The following is a 22,771-nucleotide window of genomic DNA, read 5'->3' on the forward strand; positions in this document are numbered from 1 at the left end:
GTATCTGTATGAATACAGAAATGCCTGGAATGCAGGTGACTGAAAATTTAATGATTATTTCTAGGTGATAAAATAGTTAGGAGTTTCTTTAAACTTTATTTTTTATGCTGAATGGCCTGGATGTTTTTTAAACATGCAAGTTTTAAAATCAAATAAATATATGTGAGTTACTATATTTAAGAGTAATAAAATACAAATTATGAAAGTGTTTTCTATTTCTTTTATGTTAACAAAAAAATTGCATAATAGCAAGGAAATGTCTGAAAGTACTTCTGGGAAACTCATCTCCAAACCAGACACATGACCAGGCATGCCTATATGTACCATGTTGATGGTGGTAACCTTATAAATAAACACCTCCGTCTAAGATAATTAACATATTATTTTGTTTGAAAAAGTAAGAAGTGACTATAATCACTTTAATGGACAGTAGTTTATCACCTTTAATAATGAGACTGGATTATTCATTAGCAGAACGTTTGACATCAAAAACATCCACAGGTAAGACATAAAATGACCAACTAGTTGTCCATTTTGGGATCACTTAATGCGGTATCTTTACTCATTCCGACCCAGAGGAGCTGAGTTGCTTCAGTTAATTTCATTGTTTCTCCTTTTTTATATTTACCAAATAATCAGTGGCTCTTTGGCTATTTGAATAGGTAGTCTACAGCTTTGAGCTATGATGTCCAACACAGTAGCTGCTAGTCACATGAGACTACTTAAATGTATTAAAATTAAATAAAACAAAATTCAGTTTCTCCTTGGACTGGTTGCATTTCAAGTGCTCAATGGCTAGCAGGTACCCTTTCATACAGTGCAGAAATAGAACATTTCCATTGTCTCAGAGTGTTCTGAAGGACAGCGCTAGTCTAAAGCTAATTTGTTCCATGAGGAAGGTGTTTTTGAGATGTTTCTCTAACTTTTGTGTTACTATCTTTGTGTCTCTAGATCAGTTTTTAAAGTCACCTTTTCAAAAAAAGCAAGACAAATTATGCATTATCCAGTGATTTAACTAATGTTAGAATGTAGAACAAAATATAAAAAAATAACTTTTTTTGAGCAGGAGTGAAAGTCAACTTTCAAATGATGATGTCATTGTAGACAGAGCTCTGGTCTCAGGGCTATCAAGGATCTGGACTAATCTTCAAATCTTAGTCTTTGAATGAACGAGTATTGGCCATAGATTTAATTTATAGAGTTAGTTTAATAACAAAGAATTATTTAAGCTCCAATTCAGCATGAATGCAAAACCTTTTTTATTACTTAGATCTGTTTATGAGGCATTTTACAGAGCTTCCAAAAATATTTATTGGATATGTTGGGATTTCATTATCAGATATATTGGCTTAATTTTTCTGTTTCTGGGAATTTAAATGGTACCCACATCAACTACATTTACTGTCCCAGGGAGGATGAAGTTTTCTTAGGACCAACTTTTCCCTTCAGCAACCCAGGATCTGAGCTAATAATGGCATTGAGCCAACCAATCTCATGGATTAGTTTAAAATATCTCTTGCTTACTAAGCAAAATGTCAAGGCCCAAGATATTAGAGTTTACTTAATTTAATTTCCTCTGCCTAAGAATAATCAACACACTTTCCCAAAACTGGGGAAAAGCATTTATATTAATGAGTTACTCTGTTGATACCCATGTAATACCACTGACTTATATTAATTGCTTTTCAAAAATAATAGTATTTGGGGTTTCCAGTACCACACACAAATCTTATTCAACAGTACTTAAAATGGATTATTGTGTGAACTTGGAATTGTTTTCTGCAAACATTCCATGGCCTTGTGATGAGATTGATACTGCAAATGGCTATGCATTATAGATTTGGTTCAGAGTGATTCCCTCTCTTCTGCATCTTTTCAAGTCTTTGGTTCCATAACTTTACCAAGTTTTATAATACGTGCTTGCAAACAGACCCTCTTCTTGAACCGTAGAGGATAAAGAGAAATTTCTATGTTGTATGAATGGAAATAAACCCTTCTACATCATATTTCTGAAGTTAAGAATTTTCTTAATGTTGTTTATAGATTAAACAAACCAACTATAAAATACAAAAATAAATTCAGGGTGTATTAAAAATTAATATTTTCAATTACCGGGTCAAAATATTTGGTTGAACGAATACTGGTCTTATTTTCTGCATTACAAAGTTTTATGTACACAGTTTCCATCTCTGTTAGTATTTTTGAATATTTAATAAATAGTACTTGGCATAAATATTACATTTATATAATTACCACTTTACTGCTGAGGTAGAAATTTAGCACAAAAAGAAAAAAAAATCGAGATTTCTTAAAGGCCAATGTTCTGCATATTTATGATACTCGTTTCCCAAAGATGTCACAGAAATCATGGAGTAAAGTCAGTATGAGATAAGGGTGTCTGCCAGTGCACATGGATTGTTTAATTTTGATGGGATTCACATGTTCTTAAAATTTTGGGGTCCCCAAGGATCAATAATGACCCAATGGGAAATGTCTTCTGTGATCTGTTATCTCCAACAAAGCCTAAGGGAGGACGGAGCTGAAGATTGAGAGTCTTGGAGGGGACTATCTCCTCTGACGAAGTCTTAGGTGAAATCTCTGACTCTTAGCACAGTGAATTAACTCCTCAGCATATTGGAGTATTTGCCTCCATTCTCTAGCTGCCCTAAACCTAACTATACTGGCTGCTTTCAGAAGAACCCATTCTGCTGAGCTTAACTGCCTTTCCTTTACAGGTTGGAGGATCTATATGCTTGACAATACACAATTGCAATTATCTGTATGAAAAAGCACCATGTAAGCAAAGTCAAAAATAAAATAATGGACTAAAAATATATATGTGACAACATAGAAGAGAAAATAAGTAAACAGAATATTCCATCATGTCTATAAGGAAGTGACAAAAAACACAATAGCAAAATAGGCAAAATTTTTAACATCTGCAAAAGAGAAAATGCAAATAACCAAAAACATGTAAAGGATGCTTACCTTAACTCTGAAGCAGTGGAATGCAAATGAAAACAACTGTGAAATATCTTTTTGATTTCATCATATTGAGAAAAGTTTGGTCATATCCAGCATTGATGAAGAGTTTGAGAAAAGAATATTCTCGGAACTCTTGGTTAATTTAAATTGTTTCAGTTCTTTTAAACATCCTGTCAATATTGTAGTTACAAACATTAATAATGCATATTATTAAATATAAATAACAAATATAAATAAAATGTAAAATTCTGATATTCCTTTGGGAATCTACCCCATTTTCATTGGATTAAATCTTGTTGAAACTACCAAAGTGCCCATCCTTTCCAAGGGCAAAGAATTAGCATGTGACTTAAATAAGGCAGGCTAGTGCCCTTCTTGGAACTTGAATCTCGATTAAAAGTACATCAGGACCTAAAATCACTGGAGTGCTAAGAAAATTGTCCATTTCTAGATTTCTTCAGTCTAAGATGCCAGCCACACAAGATACACCATTACTGCACGCATCACTTTTAAACAGGCACCGAATTCACAGCTAATGCTTTCTTTCCACTTAGAATTTTCTAGATTTAGTAAATGAGCTCCTTTACATGTACTTACAAATATATTTTTGTCACATATCATTCTTGCACTTACAAAGAAAAATTTAAGTAAAACAAATTGGCTAAGGTATACTTAAATCATTTTCATTTTATGAACCACTTTTGACTCAGAACCCTCTTGTAAATCACTTTTTGGCTCAGAGTTCTCAGTGTTCTTGAGTCTCTGGGCTATAAAGAGGGTAATTGATGGAGCCTTTTTCAGTCTCAGATATTTTCTTTCCAGCTACTGATATCCATTCAGCACATGTGGAACTTACAGTGGTTTCTTCAACAATGAATACTAACTTCACTAATACAAAATTTATGCAGTGCTGCTGCTTTCCTGTCTTTTTTGCATACACAGTAAATTTTAAATAAATAACAATTCATAGTATAATCAAGATAATTTTAAATGTTATTAAACCAAACATGTGTGGTGCCAACCATGCTCATTACTTAACTGTAGTGAGGACAATGTTAACATCACAGCCAAGTTCTCACACGCTCAGACAAGGTCATCTACTTTAAAAAATACTTCTGTCCAACCACGATTGTAAGACTCCATTTTAGAGGTGTTAAATTATGAAAAAATGCACAGCTTGGAAACAAATATGATTATTCCACCACAGATACCTAGCGATGTCATAGTTTCTGTAATTTCTGAGGCTTGATCATTCAGTTCTTCCTTTATTTAGCATTTACTTATGTTCAGACACTCTCCTAAGTGCCTTACTTGGATTATCTAATTGGATTTAATGACACAACTCATGAGGTAACTACTGTGTGTGTGTGTTATGTAATAGTACATAGAAAAAATAAAAAGAATAAGTACATACTATATAAAAGCATGCGCAAGATTATACGTAGTAACAATTTAGGGACAATCTAAATATGTTTTAGTAAAAGTTAAGATGAAGCAAATTTGGGCATATTAAAAAACTAAATTATAACCAGCTTCAGCGTTCAAAGTTGCTTATAGTAAGTCAAGATCTTTATGGAGTGGCTCTCTTCAGTGTAAGGTAATGGGCAGCCTGGGGGAGGTGTGTACAGCAGGGGAAGTATCAACAAATCCCTGCAGGTCAGGAAACTGGTGAGAGTTAAGAATATGGGTTGATAGCAACCTTACTACCTGCACAGTGCTGATGTCCTTTAGAAAAGGAGGCTGTTTTCAGCTTCAGCTGATTATTTCCATGTAGCTTATGACCAACTGTTTCCAGATCTGTCACATTTTCAAAAAAAGCCTTACACCCAATATTTTACGTGAAATTAATTGACAATTGGTTGAAAAGTAAACAATGAAGGCCAAAGAAGCATTGGATACAGGCCAACTTTGGGCTTGGGTAAGGCCGTAAAAGGTAAAATAGAACAGTAAAGCCTTGCCTTCATTTCAGGGTACATGGCCCTCTAAGGAAAAAAGACATTTAATAGCTTCTCTAGGAAGAAGATGAATTTTTGTCATCTGGTAGATTTTAGGAAGCTTCCTTAAAAACATCTGGGGCGTGCCTGGGTGGCTCAATCAGTTAAGCCTCTGACTCTTGATTTCAGCTCAAGTCATGATCTCAGGGTCATGAGATTGAGCCACGCTCCCTCCCGCACTGGGCATGGAGCCTGCTTAGGATTCTCCCTCTCCCTTTGCCCCTTTGCCCCTTTCCCCCTTAATGTGCATGCTCTCACTCTTAAACAAACAGACAAACAAACAAAAAAGCCCTGGAACATGCCCTTGTCCTCTTCTTTTTTGCTCCTTTATCCGTTCTGCCTGGAACGCTCTGAGACCCAGAAATGAAGGGCCACACCTTAGGGATAGCAGACTGATGAACTGGAAGGGGCCAAAATTCTTGAAGACTTTGTGGAACAAAAGTTACCAAACCAGCCCTCCTCTGTGAACCTCCAGACTTTTCAGGAGAAGGAATATATTCTATACTGTTTAAACCAATGGTATCTGTGGCTAAAGCTATTCTTATTTTGAGAAACTAAACTGGAAAATCCTAAGTTAGAAAACTGAGAAACTTGTGAGGCTTTAGCAAAGCAGCTCATTAAACTGCCGCCTGTAGCATCTTATATAAAGTGGCTGCTAAGCTTTATGTTACCGAGTAGGAAAATGTCAGAATGAAGCAAAGTGTTGGCCACTTCTTGGGCCAACACCCCCCCTCCCCCACTTCAGGGAATATGTACAAGAAAGAGACGAACCTTATTCTGATCATATTCTTCCATAGACTTGAACATACCAATACTTTATGACTTTATAGGTGAAAACAGAAAGGAAAGAGCATATGTCCTTGTTTAGACATTCTTTCAGCCTGTGGTCAGAAACTCAAAAGAGATGAAGGTCAGATAATCCTGTTACTCATTTTTGTGAATTGCAAGAACAAAATTATTTGACTTGTGAAGATTTCAGTAAGCAAAAGCAAAGAGATGAGAACAGTGGTGGTAAGCCCTAAAAATAGAAATTAGGAGGAACTGTAGAAACATGTATTGTATACAGGAAATGCACTTTAAAGATGCAAATTGGTAAAAATAAATAAAATGATTCAAGAAGGTAAACTAGGCAACAAACACTAATCAAGAAAACTGAGGTGGCTATATTAAGAATGAAACAACATACACTTTAAACAAGAAATATTTCCAGAGATATTGAAGGATATTTTATAAAACTAAAAGGATCAAGTTTGTCAAGAATATATAACAATCCTAATTGTATGCACCCAATAACTGAGCTTCAAAATATACAAAAACTGTTCAAATTGAAAGAAATATCTAAATTCATAATTATAACAAAATATTTCAACATTTCTCTCTCAGTAAATCATAGAGCAAGAAAGAACATTGGCAAGAAGGTAGAAAACCAGAACAAGTCTATCAACCAACTTGTTCTGTGACATATATAGAGCATGCTATACCGAAACAGCAGAATACACATTTATGTCAAGTGCACGTGGAATATTCACCAAATGGACCATATGTTAGATTGTCAAATAAGTCTCAATAAATTTAAGAGTACTGAAATCAACAGAGACCACTGCAATAATAAATTAACATCAATTTTAGAAAGATACTTAAAAACCCTTTACAAACTTGGAAATTGAACAAAACATTTTTAAATAACTCATGGGTTCAAAAAAAATCACAACACAAGTTAGAAATATTTAGTCTAAATGACAATGAAAGTATTTTCTTTTTTTATATTTCTTGAAATGCGGCTATTGTCTAACTTTGTATGTTGTTTTGGAGAAGCCTGATGCTAGTCTAATTCTCTTCTCTTTGTAGGTTAATTCCTCAAGAGGAAGTGCTGAGGATTGTTTTCTTCACCTATAAAGTTTAATATTTTTTACCAGATTATGTCTTGGAGTTGGTCATTCCTAGTCCATTTTCTGTACACAATGTGTGTTTTCACTGCAAAGATTTAGATTTTCTTTTATTTCTGAAAACTTTATGTTATAGCTTTACATATTAATTCTATTATGTTGTTTTAATTTTCTACAGAGACACCAGTTGTATATATGTTGAATATTCTTTGTTTTCCATTTTAACCACTTCTCTGACACTGCTTTTCTTCTGATGCCTTTTATTTTTTTCTTCATCTCATTTGCATGCTCTCAGTTTTTTTTCTGCTTTCCTTCAATTACCTTTACTTATTTATAATTTTTAGTAGACTCTGTTCTACCTTCACCCCATACTGCAATTTATTCTTCACCTGTGATATGACTTTTGTCATTTTCTTCTATTTCTTTGCTAAGTTCAATTAATTCTCACTTCATTTCTTCCTTTTTTTTTTTCATATCTCCTCTTAATGTTTGCATTCTGATTCGAGGTACTTTTTTATATCCTACAATAGCTGTCTGAAGATAGAGAACTAAGTTTAGAGTGTTCTCTTACCATTTTCTCCAGTTCCATGATTTTTTTGTGGGGTTGGGGTAAAGTTTCTACAGCAGGAGTATTTTGATGTATATTTTCTAATTATTTAAAGTAGTTTTATGTGTATGTGACTCGTTTTTTCCTATTCTCATTTATTTTGTGGATGATGTTCTTAGTTTGAGAGCACCTTTGGCTGTCATCCCAGCACTTACCAGTTGTGGGGTTTTTGTTGTTTTTTTGTTTAAGATTTTATTTATTTATTTAGAGAGAACATGTGCACACACGCACACATGCGGAGTGCGGTTGGAGAAGGGGAGAGGGAGAGGAAGAGAAAGAACTTCAAGCTGACTTTGCGCCAAGTGTGGAGCCCCAGGTGGGGCTTGATCTCAGGACACTTAGATTATGACCTGACCCGAAATCAAGAGTCGAATACTCAGCTGACTGAGCCACCCAGGTGCCCTGACAGTTGTGGTTTTTTTAAGGGGAGGGCATGGTGTCTTTTTCTCCTTCATTTCTGTAAGATCCTTAATTTTTCTCTCATGTCATAGCTTCATCTGTCAGGACTACTAGATTTTTCTATATACCTGATTCTACCCCAGAATAGAAATTATGCTGCCAATCTAGTCACACACACATTCTAGCCTGTCTCCTATAGCCAGTCCTGTGAACCACCAACTTCTGACCTTTCTTGATTATTTTGACATTTAATGTTGGCCTTTCTACTAGGGACGTAACTTTGTCCTTGCTTCATCTAAGTCCTTTACTCCTTTCTACCCTTTCTAATGGAGTCTCTAAGCCACCCCTTCTCCATTCTCCTTATTGCAGAATAGTAACAGAAAGAGGATCACAAATCTTACATGCCAGTTCCAACAAGAGATAAATTATCAGTGCTAGCAGGTGATAGGAATGCATTTTCAGACTGATGGTATCTAGGAAAATCCCAGATTTATAATCCACCTACTTAATGTTTAATGTAGATCATAATGGAATTGTTCCATTAAGTAGATACTTAATGAAGGATAAACTTTTGAATTTTATTTCTCCTATGTTCAGGAAAGAAAGTGTGAATAAAATATTCCTTGAGGGTGATTACCTCGGGAAATTTAGGTTGCAAATATACTGATTCAGGGGTGAAATAAATGTGAATAAACAATTTTGCAAAACCAGGTCTGTAGGAAACATCTTTTCAAAACGCTTTAAAAGCTTACCAAATAATTTATAGTATGTTATAACCTTTTAAAGCTTTTGTTATTCCGATATGAAGACAAAGTGTTAACTGTATTAGACCCAAATTGCGTCTGGTGATTTATTTATTGGAGTCATCGCTCCAAGAAGAAGCATAAATTGAAGCACAGATGGTTTTTGTAGTAGGCAGAATAATGGCCCCCAAAGATATCAGATCCTAACCTCTGTAATCCAAATTTACATTTGTAAATATTAATTTATATGGCAAGGACTTTACACATGTGATTAAGGATTTTGAGATGGGGAAAGTATCCTAGATTGTCAGAGTGGGCCCTCAGTACACTCACATGTATCCTTATAAGACGGAGATAGAAGGAGATTTGTCTACACACAGGAGAGGAAAAGGTGATGTAACCATTGGAGGCAGAGACTGGAATGATATGGACAAAGCCAAGGAATACGATCAGCTACCAAATTGGAAAGGCAAGGAACAGTTCTTAGAGCCACCAGAGAGAGGATAGCCCTGGCAGTTCTGTGATTTCAGTTCACTGATAATTGATTTAGGACTTCTGGCCTCCAGAACTTGAGAGAATAAATTTCTATTTTTTTTTAAGCCACCAACCTTGGGTAATTTGTTATAGAAAGCCACAGGAAACTAATATAGTTATCAAAGGGAATTACGTTATTTTCTAAAGCAATATCAGTTTTACCACCTAAGAGATTATGCATTGGAAATTATCAAATGAGCTATTATGTTATATGTGGTCTACAATTTTTCATTTCCTGGATACCACTGGTTATGGGAGAAGATAAACAGCAATTCACTATGAAAACTCAAGTAAGTCTCTATGTACCTTCATATCTGTTCTAAACCTTTTGAATCAACTTCTCAAAGATTAGGACTAGGAATCCAACCAAATCAAACCAAATCTGGTAGCTTCTTTAAATAATTAATGAGAAAACATATTTTAATGGCTTTAAAAGGGTTTGCATTCCAAAATTCAAGTGTGGCACTAGATGTCCATCAGCTCATGAGAAGGGTATGGTTTCCATTACTTACCTCTCTTCTGATTTTATGGGTCTACTTCTTCATAAGTCAGAAGAGTCTAATCTCCCATCTTTTAAAATTTCCTTTATAAATAGCAATTGCAGGATTTTCTGTGGTTTAGGTTTTCTTTTTTTAAGTAGATGTATATTTAAATCACACATTTGCAATTATAGAAACCCCATAGGAACTTTTCAGAACACTAAATTCTTTAGAAGTATTATCAGGACTCAGGTAAATGAAAGCAATTCTAGGAATGATTGACAAGATGACATCTTCCATAGCAGATTCTAAGAATGAGCAAAAAGGGATTAGCTACTCAGGAACCCAACCTGAGGGAGAGCCTGATGTAGAAACAGATGGACCAGGCTGGAGATCAGAGAGCTTCCTTTTGCTATTTTGGGGACAGAAGTGTGAAGCAACTCTGATTTTGGGTTTGTCCAACCCACATGACATTTTAAGCCTCTCTAACATTGCCACCCAAACCGAGCTTTTCCGAGTGCCTGGCAACAGACCCTGTCATGGGAAGAAAAGGAGATCTAACCAAGTTGGTTCTGCTTGTCTTGAAGAGTCATCCCTGGTACAAACATTGTTAGATTAATTGGAAGTTTTTTTTTAAAAAAAAAAGGAGTAAGGGAAGAGAAAGGAAAAAAAAAAAGCAAAACAAGAAACCCAAACAGATTCTTAGTAAGAAACTATTTTAGGGCCTTGGAAATGTCGCATTCTTTTTTTTTTTTGATCATTAATGAACTGAGATTTTTGTACAGTCCTGCAGTAGCCTTGAGGTATAATTTCTCTGGCTGAGGAGTGCTTGATTGTGCTAAATAAACAGAAAAAATACATTCATTGTAAAGTCCTGGGGATAGGTTCTTTCCTTGGGGGTGGCAATAAGAGAGACCAGAATGATGTTTTTTTCAAAGACTGGGATAATAAAAACAGTATTATAAAAATAGGGTGTGTTTTTCTTCCATTCTGCAATTGAAGCCCAGAAGTAGCTTGTTTGTCAATTAGGACTTAGCACACAGACTGTTAGGATCAAGCACATATTTAAGGTGAGATGGAAATACTCTTTATATGATACATGTGAGATCCAACTGAATAATTAAAGGGAGAAATAATGTATTTCTCTTTTTGTTTAATATTAATATTATAGACGTTTAGGATGCAGATTGGAGGAAATTTCTTCATCTGCATTATTTAATGACACAGAGAGGTTGAGCTAGTGATTATTTGTGCCAACTCCTTATTACAATGAATAAAACTTAAACCCATAGGACTCATGTAGCCAACAGTAGATCTGACACTCAAATTTATGGTTGAAGACTCCTAGTGAATTATTTTTTTTCACAGAGCTACTGTATTTCCCAAGATTTTTCAAATGGTAAAATTCTTCCCAAACTGAATTGCTGGGACTATTCCATTTGATACCAGATTAGCCATTTCTAAAATATTCATTCCATAATAGAATTATTTAAAGAAAAAAGGCATTTCTACTCAAATCAGAGAAAGTCATGAATATGCAGAATCAATAGACACTATTGATCTTTTTTGAGAGCTAGTTTGCTTCAGTTAGCAGGGTAAACAATCTCTCTGGAGACCGAAACTGTTTATTTTAGAAATCTGCCTCTTTACACTCCTGAGTACTTTTAATTCCACAGGAGCATAGTTGAATTGAATAGAATAGAACTACATCTATAATATTTATGAATGCCATAAACAAAATGTTTAAGTATTCAAATTTTGCTTTATACTCTTCATCAGACTCCTTTTAATCATTTAATTCTTTCTCCTGTATGATGGCCACTTTGGACTGTTACCTAGTGCCTTCTAATACTTTCAAAGGCTTCCTATCATGACTACAAATGCTTTATGTATGAGCATTTCCTAACCCATTAACTCCAGCCAAAGAGGATTGTCTTTCCATTTCTTCAAAGCTGTAAGCTTCTCAGGTTATTTCAAGTTAGGGTGTAATAAATTTGGTGTGCTATTCTTTACACGTAATATTTGCATTTAACTCTTGCCTTTCGAGTCTTAATCTGCTGTTTCTCAACCTGAGCCTGTTCAAAGAAACTGCTTGTCACAAATTCTGAGAATTCTCAAGGACAATTTAAAACTTTTGATGATTATCTTTGGATGATATATCTTAAAAAATAATGTAAGCATGTTCTGATCTGAATGACCACTGAAGAGCTTAATATTTCCTGTCATTTTAGTCCTGGAGTTCGTATTTACAGTTGTATTGGTGCCAAGTAGCACTATTTTATTGTCTCTGGCTAATAAGAAATAAGCAGACATGCACTCAATGGTAAATGATGAGTGTGCACTAAGTGACACCCAAATGTCAGCACCACTTACCAAAAAATTTCACAGTAAGTAGGATTGAGATATGATAGGAGAATTCAGTCATCTGGTACAGGGCTGCGAGAGGCAAATTAATTTTGGCAAAACAACATCCATGATCATATTAAATCAATTATTAATTTCAATATTGCTAGCCTTGCAACCTTGTCTAATTTTTAAGCTTGCTTTGATATGAGTTAAAAGGACAAGAAATTTATAACTAATTTTATGTTGTATATATTTAGGTAACATTTTTAATAATAATTATAGTCACCCTGGATCACTTGTGATTGGTTGATTTGTTTGGTTTCAGCTGTGCTTTCCTTGAGTTTCAGTGACACAAGGCCAAAAGAGATAATATAAAAATCTAAAATCTGTCAGACAGATGGCCCTTTTGGCAATTCTCAAATCACATGGTACCAGCATGTTGACTTCCCAATATTTGACTCTGGGAATGGCAAATGTGTAAGCAGTTAATCAATTGGTCAATGTTTTTGAGCACAGCAGATTGAGGTGGGGAATGTTAATTTATCCCATTAAAAATATCGATATGACCATGTTCTCAAAAGGGGTCTGAAGTCTCATTATTTAAAAACCACAAAACATTAGAGAAACTTTTGACCAATCTGGTTTATTTCTCCTTCCTTAAGCAAGTCATTTTAGCCTCTCAAGCTCGTGAGAAAGCCCAGTTCATACAAGCAAAGCCACATACCTGACCCACTGCTGCCCCAGATGTGTGAGCAGTTAATATTTATTGCTATATGCCACTGAAGTATTGTGGTTGTATTTCTGCACCACTATAGTGGCAATAAATAACACAGTTCACTTAAAATGGTATGTGTGTCTTTAGTACTTTATAATGGCATTCTCCATCCCATTGATGAATTAGAATGATTGCCTATGTGCATGAACTTTTCCAATGAAGTTCTGAGATCCTTTGGAAGTGTGTACCCAGATATACACATCATTCTTAGAAATAATGGAAAAAAAGTGTGGGTGAGACCGCTTGGCATTGGTGACCTTTCACCCTCATCATTGGGAATGGTATACATTTAAAATGTAATAAAAGGAAGATTTCCGTGCTGATAGGCTTTTTCTCCTATTCTTTTACACCCTGATATGGCACTCAGTTCAGCTAAATCAGCTCCACCTGATCAGGGAGGAACTAACTTTGAGCTGACTGTGCGCGTGAAACTCTGTGCTCGCTATAAACAGACAGCCATGCAGTCCCCCGCACCAGGAGTTTTAGAAGCCCTTTTGCTGACCTGTGTGTATCTTTTGAAAACTAATGGTGGGAGGGGAGACTTAAGATTTGTTGGGGGTTTATTACATGTCAGGCATTTTAACTCTCATCTTTTTTAATTTGTATAAATTGTATAGATCTTTAAGAGGAGGAAGAGGCATGGAGAACGTTTTTACCAGTCCAACACTCTCCTGGTAGTAGCACCTGATGGCCTTTCTTCACTGCATGTGGTCCTGGTCCCCCACTTGTGTCACAGTGTATTTGCCACCTTCTAGTGATTCAGAAGGGTAGACAGGTGGCCCACGATGGCTAAATAAAATACACCAAACTCCCAGGGGTAGTCTGAGTCTTTAATGAGATTTAGAAATGTCAGAAAGAGTCTCTATTCCTTTTGGACCACTGACGTGGAGGGTGTATAAGGTCAGCACCCAGGATTCCTGCCCCGAGATTAGCCTGCCTGAGAACCAAGCGTATGCAGAGAGACGCAGAATCAACCGATGGAGAGTGTTCCCTGGGAACATTATTTAAGGCCTTATAGCAAGTCCATCTTGTAGGTCCCATTGTTTGAGCCAATAAATTCCTTGTTTTCCCCTTCCATTTATTTGAGTTGAGTGTCTATCATTTGTATTTGAAAGAATTATGAATGACTGAGGAGTGTTATCCTCATTTTATGGAAGAGGAAACTGCCTCCAAATGCCACATTACATGTCCAAGGTCTCACAAGTAATAACAGAGTTAGAATACGATCACAAGTCTATCCAATACCCATGATCCTTTCATAACTGCATTTTTAAAAGTTTTTTAAAAAGATTTTATTTAATTATTTGAGAAAGAGAGAGAGGGCACAAGCAGGGAGAATGGCAGGCAGAGGGAGAAGCTTAGCGGAGAACTTAGCGGGGAACCTGACATGGGACTTGATCCCAGGACCCTGGGATCATGACCCGAGCTGAAGGCAGATGCTTAACCAACTGAGCAATCCAGGCACCTTAAAGTTTTAAAAAATGTCCATATGGTAAAACTTATTCGGTAGAGTTTTATGAGTTTTGACAAATGCATAGATTTGGGTCCCTCCCACTAGGAGTTCCCTCATGCTGTTCCTATGTCGTCAGACTCTCTCCTTAACTCTTGATACCTGGCAGCTACTGACCTGTTCTCTGTCTCTAGAGTTTCACTTTGCCCAGAATGTCATATAGATCGAATCATACAGCCTTTTGAATCTGGCTTCTTTTCACTTAATACAATGCACTTGAGATTAACTTACTTTGTTGTAAGTTATCAACATAAACGTTTTCTAAAAACATGCTTACAGAAGCATTTCAATCATATCCTCATTTTTAAAAAGTGGGAAGGAGAAGAATACAGGGTTGAATGACATGCTCCTAAGATTTATATCCACCTGGAATCCGTGGCTGTGATCGTATTTGGAAATAGGACTTTGCAGATGTCATCGAGTTCAGGTAAGGCCACACTGGATTAGGGTGGGGCCCTAATCCAATGGCTGGTGTCCTTATAAGAAGGAAGAAATCTGGACACAAAGACACACAAGGAGGACGCCAGTTGACAATGGAAGCAGAGATGGTGAGATGCAGCTCTAAGTCAAGGAATGCCAAGGACTGCCTGCAACTGTGAGAAACTAGGAGAGAGGCATGGGACAGATTCTCCCTCAGAGCCAACCGTACTGGTACCTTGATTTCAGACTTCCAGCTTTCAGAATTGTGAGAGAATAGATTTCTGTTGTCTGAAGCCACTGAATTGTGGTCATTTGTTATGACAGCCCGAGGAAACTATTATAACTAAGCTAATGAGGTATTCAGCGCTACTTTCAAGGCAACTTCTACCAAAGCAAAGCGGCCTGACTGACTGAGGAGATAGGATAAGCGCAGACCAAGTGTCTTCACCTCACAATTTTGCCTTAGGATGGGCTTGACTCAATTCTACAACCAGATTAGTAATAGCATCATAGGCACTGTTATATATTACCTCACATATCAAATTTGTTACTAGTAACTAAAAAGCGAAACCAGTTTTTAAGATATTATAAAAATGTAGAAACCTAATCTTGGCCTCCCATCAACTAATTTTAAAGTCAATTCATCCAAAACCACTGTGTTTCTATTCTGAAAAAAAAAAAAAGTCCAAGTTGGGGAGGAGACACCTTTCATCAATCTTTTTATTAACAACCTTCAGAAGATTATAGACTCAGGAAATTAAGTATTAAAATTTAATTAAGTCACCAAATGACATAAAAAAAGAGTAAAGACAATCCACATTCCTTTAGAGAAGAAATCTTCTAAAGTACATTTCAGTCTGCTGCTTGAATTTTAGATATAAATAGGGATAGTTTTATTAGACTAAAAGTGTAGAGCATTTTGATACTTAAGATATGTAACTAAAAGATAAGAAATTCAGTCATCAGTAAATTAGCATTTTAGAGAAGCCAATAAAATGTATTTTTTTTCCTTAAGAGATCCTTAAAGTATGTATACATCATGTTGATCTTGTTGACTCATTTAAAAATATCAGTTAATGTAGCTTGTAGTAATCATAAAAATCTCTGATTCTCAAATCTGGCTCCCTACCAGATACTCTGGAACAACCTAAAAAGATACAGATTCCTGTTCCTCACTTTCCAAATTCTGATTTGGTAAGTCTGGACTGGGACCCAGAGACTCTTATTTTACTTTTTCAAATTCTCCAAGTGATCCTGATGGGCAACCAGGTTTGAGAACCACTAATATGGAAAACACTCTCACAGAAAGAAGCTTTGATCTCTCAAAGCCTGGGGAATTAGAGCTAGGGTCAATCCAAGGTCAAATACAAAAAAAATTAGAATGGAAGTAATCTAATACTTAGGGTCAAGAAACAGAGTCAGGGTTCAAAATGGAAACCAGGATCCAGGGTGGAAGCAAGTTTCATGAAACAGGAAGGGAGGTCAGAATGCCAATGAGAAATAATAATAGGACACAGAAGATCATAAGGCAGAACACAGGGAGCCCTGGGATTCAGAAGTTTGGGCTTAGTCCAAATCAGGATTCAGAGAAGGCTTTACCTGTACCAGACCTGTCTGTAGAGTCATGCTTTTATGTGAATCCTTCTATTAGAATACCAGCTCATTCAGGGTTGAACTAGCTGCTGCTGCTTCTCCTTCTCCTTCTCCGTCTCCTCCTTCTTCTTCTTGAGCATTTAGCAGCTTGCTTTAGTGTCTAGCATTAGATTGAGTGATATTTACTGAAATCTCCAGAATTGAAGTTATCTACCAGGTAATCTTATTTCAATGAACTAACGCTTGTTTGTGTGCACATACACGCACATGCAAGCTCGTGTGTGTGTCTCTTTATGTCTGTGTGTATATTTTTTGTAGAACCTTTCAAACAATTAACTGTTGCTTAAGAAGTAATATTTATTCTGTGTTATTGAACTTATAAAGAAAACCTTCTAAAAATGAATTTTCAACTTTAGGTAAATTGAAAGGACAGTTGTTATTTCTTGGGTAACAGTAAGACATTTATTTCTTTATAATTTGTTTTCATTCATAAAAAGGACAAAGCACAGTCCTATACTACTCCATTGAAAAAATGATAAAAAATAACTAAAAAAATCAATTCGATATTTGTCAGTATCAAATAAAACTACTATCACCTTTCCTGAAATACAAAGAAACAACAAATATGTCTATATCTATATAAAGTTTAATCAAGAATCTTGCGTCTTAAGCAGATGATACATTAGTTAATTTGACAACAGTTGAAAACTGATGGTCCCAGTCAAATTTGTACAATTGTATGAGGAGATGAAAAAGCTTGCATTATCAGTGTATGAGAGATTTTAATCTACCTTATCTCTGTCACAAATTTAAAATTAAACAACCAACCCCCAAAATCTGTTTTCTTCTTACCTTTCCAAACCGTTTCATGCAAAATCTAGCCAGTTTTGCTCTTTATTGCACTACATTAGAAAATAAAAGGCGAGCATGCATTTGGCAAAAGATTTAGTTGTTCTCGATTATATAAAAATGCCCAACATGGGTCACATTGCAAAAGGAAAACCCCAAAGTGTAACAATGAAAACACAAACATTTGTACAGAAGGCTTACAGAGTATTTGTTTCCCTAAAGTATGAAGAGATTTTGTTTCCTTTTCAAATAATTAAGTATTTTATGAAATCTGGTCATGATTTTAAGACTGTTGACATACTTCCACTGGGAAATCATCCATTTCACTTATTTTTAAAAAGTTTCATTTTATAACAAAGAGTTGAATGTAAACTAATGAAATATTTATTGATATTTTCATAATGAAAGCTCTAAACATTTACACATAGATATATAGTACAAAAATTATACAAATTAAAGAAAGGGGGGTAAAGTGTAATAGATCTATTTTGCTTCCTGTAAATATTTTTTTTATGAACCTATAAGGTATCCTTTCTAAAAAGATAAACTCTATCTCTAATTAGCTAGCAAGGTTGTGCTAATAAAATAGGATTATACCTCCTGAATCATCAGACATTGCACTATTTTGTGAGCCAGCTAATCCTTTTTTACTCCATTTCTTTCACATCCACACTCAAACACATTTCCTTGCACACCATGGAGAATGAAGAAATGTGCATCTTCCTTTTTACAACTTATAAAAACCTAAAGCACCAACGCTTGGGAGACACCATTGGACAGACACATTACTTGTCTCCTCCTGGCCTTCCAGTATGCATACTTTCAAAAGTACCATTAGCAATATATTGATTTGGTATTTTTAGCCAGTTTTCAGTATTGCATTGAAGTGGGAAATGAGCTTAAAACTAAATTAAAAAAAATAAGGTATACTGTAATTTTTCCAACCAACAGGTGATTTCTTGATACCTTCATTTTACTTAGAAATGCAGCACAAAAACAAAGATACTAGAATATTATTAGATCACACTGATATTCACTTAACTGTCATTTATTCCTAGCTGTGTAAAGACTGTCACATCTCAATTAAAAAATGGAAGCACTCTACTTTTCAAAATTCATCATCCCACATATGAATAAATACAGCAATAGGATGATACTCTAGATAAGAGCTGTGATTTTTGAGGTTTGAAATTGATGACAAGAAAAGCATAAAATAACTTCAGAATATAATATAAAAGTAAAGAAAAATCTTCATATGGTCTGTTAACTTTACCACTAAACAACTAACTTAAAAGTATTACTGATTCTGAAAGCCAAATATTTAGAATTTACTTTCTTCCAAAATAAGAATACCGATAACAGGTTCTAGAATTGGTTTTCAATATTCAGAATCTTTTAACTCATTCAGTAAAATGATTTGGTCATGGAATTTATGTCAGAATGTTTCAGTTATACTCTATCTTTTGTCAAGACAACTCAAAATGTCATGAATGATAGGGGCCATTCAAAAATATGCAGGACCCGAAACAGAGAATAGTATAAGAGACTGTATTACTCTTACATTTACCACATACGATCAACATTTCAACCTCTATTATATTTCACAACTTGTTATAAGTTTAAAGCACCTGTGTATGGTGATTTTTACTTTCACTCTACAGCCTATAGTATTGAATTGAACACTGTAACTTGTCCCATTGGATTAAATCATGCAACTGTCACAGAATCAGGTTAAGTGGTTTATAAGGCATATTGGAACGAGTTAAAAATTATTTTATATCCATTTAAAAGTTTATTCTTTTGGATGAAAGGGTTCCTGAATGCCTCAGTCATAACGTGTATTGTAAATCAGTTGGATAGTTTGTTAAAGTGTAATTTATTTGGCTTCGGGCGGAGCCACAGGAATTGGAAGGAATTGTAGTCATCATAGGGATGAAGGTGTCCTCTGAGCTGGGCTGGGAACAGCAACTGTCACACCACATTCAGATTGCTAAGTAGACAATGATGCCAAGGGCAGGCAGCAGTAAGCCGAGAAGACTTGGTGATAGGGTGGACACACCTGCAGAGTAAACCAAAAACGTGCATATTATTTCATTGAGAATGGCACTATTTCTCATTTACCCTGCTTTGGGGAAGGCCAGAGTATGCAGGCCTAAAAAACAAAAGGTTCCTTTAAAAAAATAATTCTGTGTACTTCAGTGATTTAAAGAAAACAAAAACATTTGATCAAGAATTTTGTGTGTGAGAGCAAGTGGCTGTTTCTATAACACGTTCCTATAAATCATTTATGATAAAATCACAAATGTTTATGTTTTCCTCCCAGAAGGTGTTAAGTCAAGAAACATATGTAAATAAGCAAACAAACAAATGGGAAAAAAACACATATATAAGCTGTTAAAAAATAAGATAAAAAGATGTAATAATGTTACCTGGTATAAAAATATCATGGGTACACTGGATAGATTTTGCATAATTTAATATCCCAATGGTTTTAAGACATTCAGGTACTTACAAACAATGATTTGAGGAATATATTGTCGATAATAGTAAATAATCTATTCAAATTTTTATCTAAGGAAAAAATGCCCTGAGATATTATGTTATGAATTAAAAATAAATACGATGTAATGTACTATGGACTTATTTACATCTTGGGCTACTAATTATATCTAGAAGGGCTCCTCCTCTGGTCAAGTTTATGGGTGCAGGTCCTGCCCACACTGGAATTCTTGAGAAAAGGCTAAAAAATGGGATCAAGAAGGCACACTCTTCCTTTCCACTCCCCACATCTATTGGGCTACCTTTAATGAACACACTGTTGGAATGAATGCTGAGCTAAAAAATACAACCAACAGCTCATAAATATAATAGATTTGTGTCAAGTTGTAGAAGTTAATTTGAAACCTTAAAACCTTATTATCTACCATGTTAACAGTGGCTCCCAATAGCCCTTTGGAATACTCCTCTTATATTAGGAAGAGTCAGGGCATTTCTCTGGAATCTCTAGTCATTAAAAGCACATTCATGTTCCCCACCGGGGGGAAGATGATCCTATCTACCCTCACACCAGTATCTCATGAGTGCCCTAGTGCAGCGTTGAGTGCTGCATGGAAAACATAAGAGAAGTATTATCAGAACCAGATAAAGAAAGAAGCAGCACAGTGAGGGTGGAAAAGTCAAGTCGCTGCTGGGAGAGCATTAATGCTGCTGCTGCCTAATCATACCATGAATAGCAATGATAACACTAACAGCGACTACGGAAGCTACTACTTACTGTCCTATAGTCATGAGACAGACACTCTGCTTGCCTTTTATATATTATGACACCAACACAACAACCTATGATGGTAGGTCTTACTATCCTGATTTTATAGATTAGGTAACTCAGATCCAGTTAAAAATGACTTGCTCAAAAACCAATGGCCTTTTATATATATTATGACACCAACACAACAACCTATGATGGTAGGTCTTACTCTCCTGATTTTATAGATTAGGTAACTCAGATCCAGGTAAAAATGACTTGCTCAAAGCCAATGCCCTTTTATATATATTATGACACCAACACAACAACCTATGATGGTAGGTCTTACTCTCCTGATTTTATAGATTAGGTAACTCAGATCACGGTAAAAATGACTTGCTCAAAGCCAATGGCCAGTAAAGCACAGAGCCAGGATTCCATCGCAGATCTGCCAGGCTCCAAAGGCCATACTCTCTATCTTTTTGCCACTTTGTGTAGACAGCTTTGGAAAAGGACCAATTCTAGAAATGTATAAGGACACTCCACTCCACACTTATAAAGGCACAGAAAGAGAATTGATGACATACGAGAAAGCAAGGCACCTAAGTTGTTTCAAAGAAAGTCTTTGCATTCACATAGTGTTTTTCATTCTATTTTTCTACATAGATATTTTTTAAATATGCCACAGCCCACCCGTTATTTTATTCTGATAAGGTGACCAATAAGAAACCTCAATCACACATGAAAACATTAGTTTTCAATGTTTGATCTAAGTTAAATGATCTGTCCTGAAGACTTTTGTCTGAGAATGACTGCAGGGTCTGTGCATTGCTCTGTCCTCTGACCACAAATTATATCAGGGATGGATATACGTTCGTGTACTTGCCTGAATATGGGTTGGCTCATACAAATGGTGGCTGCAGAAAGAAGTTTTAGTCAATTGTGGATACCATTTTGAAGTTTTGGTATTAGTATGAAAACCAAACACAATTTCATAATTTGTGGCTTCAACATCAGGATATTTGATTTATTTTAAATAAACTCTTCATGTTTATGTGTGTTATATTTAATTTCTCTAATGGCTCAAGCTTATGTAATTGTGGTCTTCATCTTCAGTTCTCTTTCACATTCCAAGCACAAATTAGAGACCTGACTGAATTACTATTCAAAGTCATTTTAAATGTGGGATCCCTATATTCTTGAAGCATTTTCAATATATATTGGTTTTATACCTAACAAAATGTGTATCATAATACTGCTATCAAGTATAATGTCAGTAATTACATGGTATGCAGTAAACATATATTTTGCTCTCACATATTTACTGCATGTCAAACATGAACAAGTCATCAATCTTGTGAAGCATTTTTCCTGATCAGAACAAAGGTAATGCCAATTTAGAGTACTATATCTTTTTCATTGCATTTTCTTGATTTTTTTTAACTAAACTGCCCTGATTTATTACTTCTTTCAGGAAGGATTCCTGCTGGAGAGAGTTATATATTGAGAAGGAAAATTCCAATTAAAAGTTAAATAGTACTTAACAATCTTTGCAAGTTTTACGATAAGTAGAGAACCATTCTAGTCAGTTTTTAATACAAATCTCTTTTCTGATGCTTAAATTTGGACACCATGGTCCAATCCAAATTGCTACTGCTGATGATGCTATAAGAGAAGTTTCTTCTTGTGATGTCACTTTTTGTGTTCACAACTATTAATATCTCTAGATTCTGAACAACTTCAGGACAAGGAATATATCCAAATTGTATTTTCAGCTGTGTTGACTAAGACCCAGTGCAGTATATAGTGAGTACTTGACTCATAATATTATAATAATTCTTCCAGCTATAAGCCCTGAGCCTTTTCTGATTAAGAGCAGAAGATGGGAGAGATAGCAAAAGGGTAGAACAAGGAGTTTTAAGGAAGAAAGCAAAGGAAACCACTTGACTTGTAGTGGAACCCTTTGTTATTTCTTTACATTTTAGATTCTCTCTGTCACATAATCTCTCTAACTTTTAGGGACCTGGGGAAAGGAAGGGGATTACCCATTCCCATTAATGCTTTTCCTCAGGAAATCATTTTTTTTCCTCCATCAGAGAGATGATATTAAAAACATGCATCAGCGCCTGGGTGGCTCAGTCAGTTAAGTGTCTGCCTTCAGTTCAAGTCATGATCTTCGGGTCCTGGGATAGAGCCCCGTATCAGGCTTCCTGCTCAGCAGGGAGTATGCTTCTCTCTCTCTCAAATAAATAAATAAAATCTTAAAAAAAAACGCATATCAAAAAGGCATTTATTGGGGTTCCTGTCTGGCTCAGTCAGTAGAGCACATGACTCTTGATCTCAGGGTTGTGGATTCAAGCCCCACATTAGGTGTAGAGATGAGTTAAAAATAAAATCTTTTTTTAAA

General features: G+C 35.4%; 1 protein-coding gene across 3 annotated transcripts in view; it reads right to left on the reverse strand.

Moving 5' to 3' along the window:
• Window positions 1-16,707: 16,707 nt before the first annotated feature.
• The window catches only part of CNTN1 (contactin 1), a 381,883-nt gene continuing 375,819 nt past the window's right edge, over window positions 16,708-22,771 (reverse strand). For all 3 annotated transcript variants that reach the window (XM_027593329.2, XM_027593330.2, XM_027593331.2), the window contains one exon: window positions 16,708-19,179. In XM_027593329.2, coding sequence (XP_027449130.1) covers window positions 19,103-19,179 — 77 coding nt within the window. In that variant the 3' untranslated portion in view covers window positions 16,708-19,102. The remainder of the gene's footprint in view (window positions 19,180-22,771) is intronic.

Source organism: Zalophus californianus, chromosome 9, assembly GCF_009762305.2.
Source record: "Zalophus californianus isolate mZalCal1 chromosome 9, mZalCal1.pri.v2, whole genome shotgun sequence".
Classification (NCBI taxonomy): domain Eukaryota; kingdom Metazoa; phylum Chordata; class Mammalia; order Carnivora; family Otariidae; genus Zalophus; species Zalophus californianus.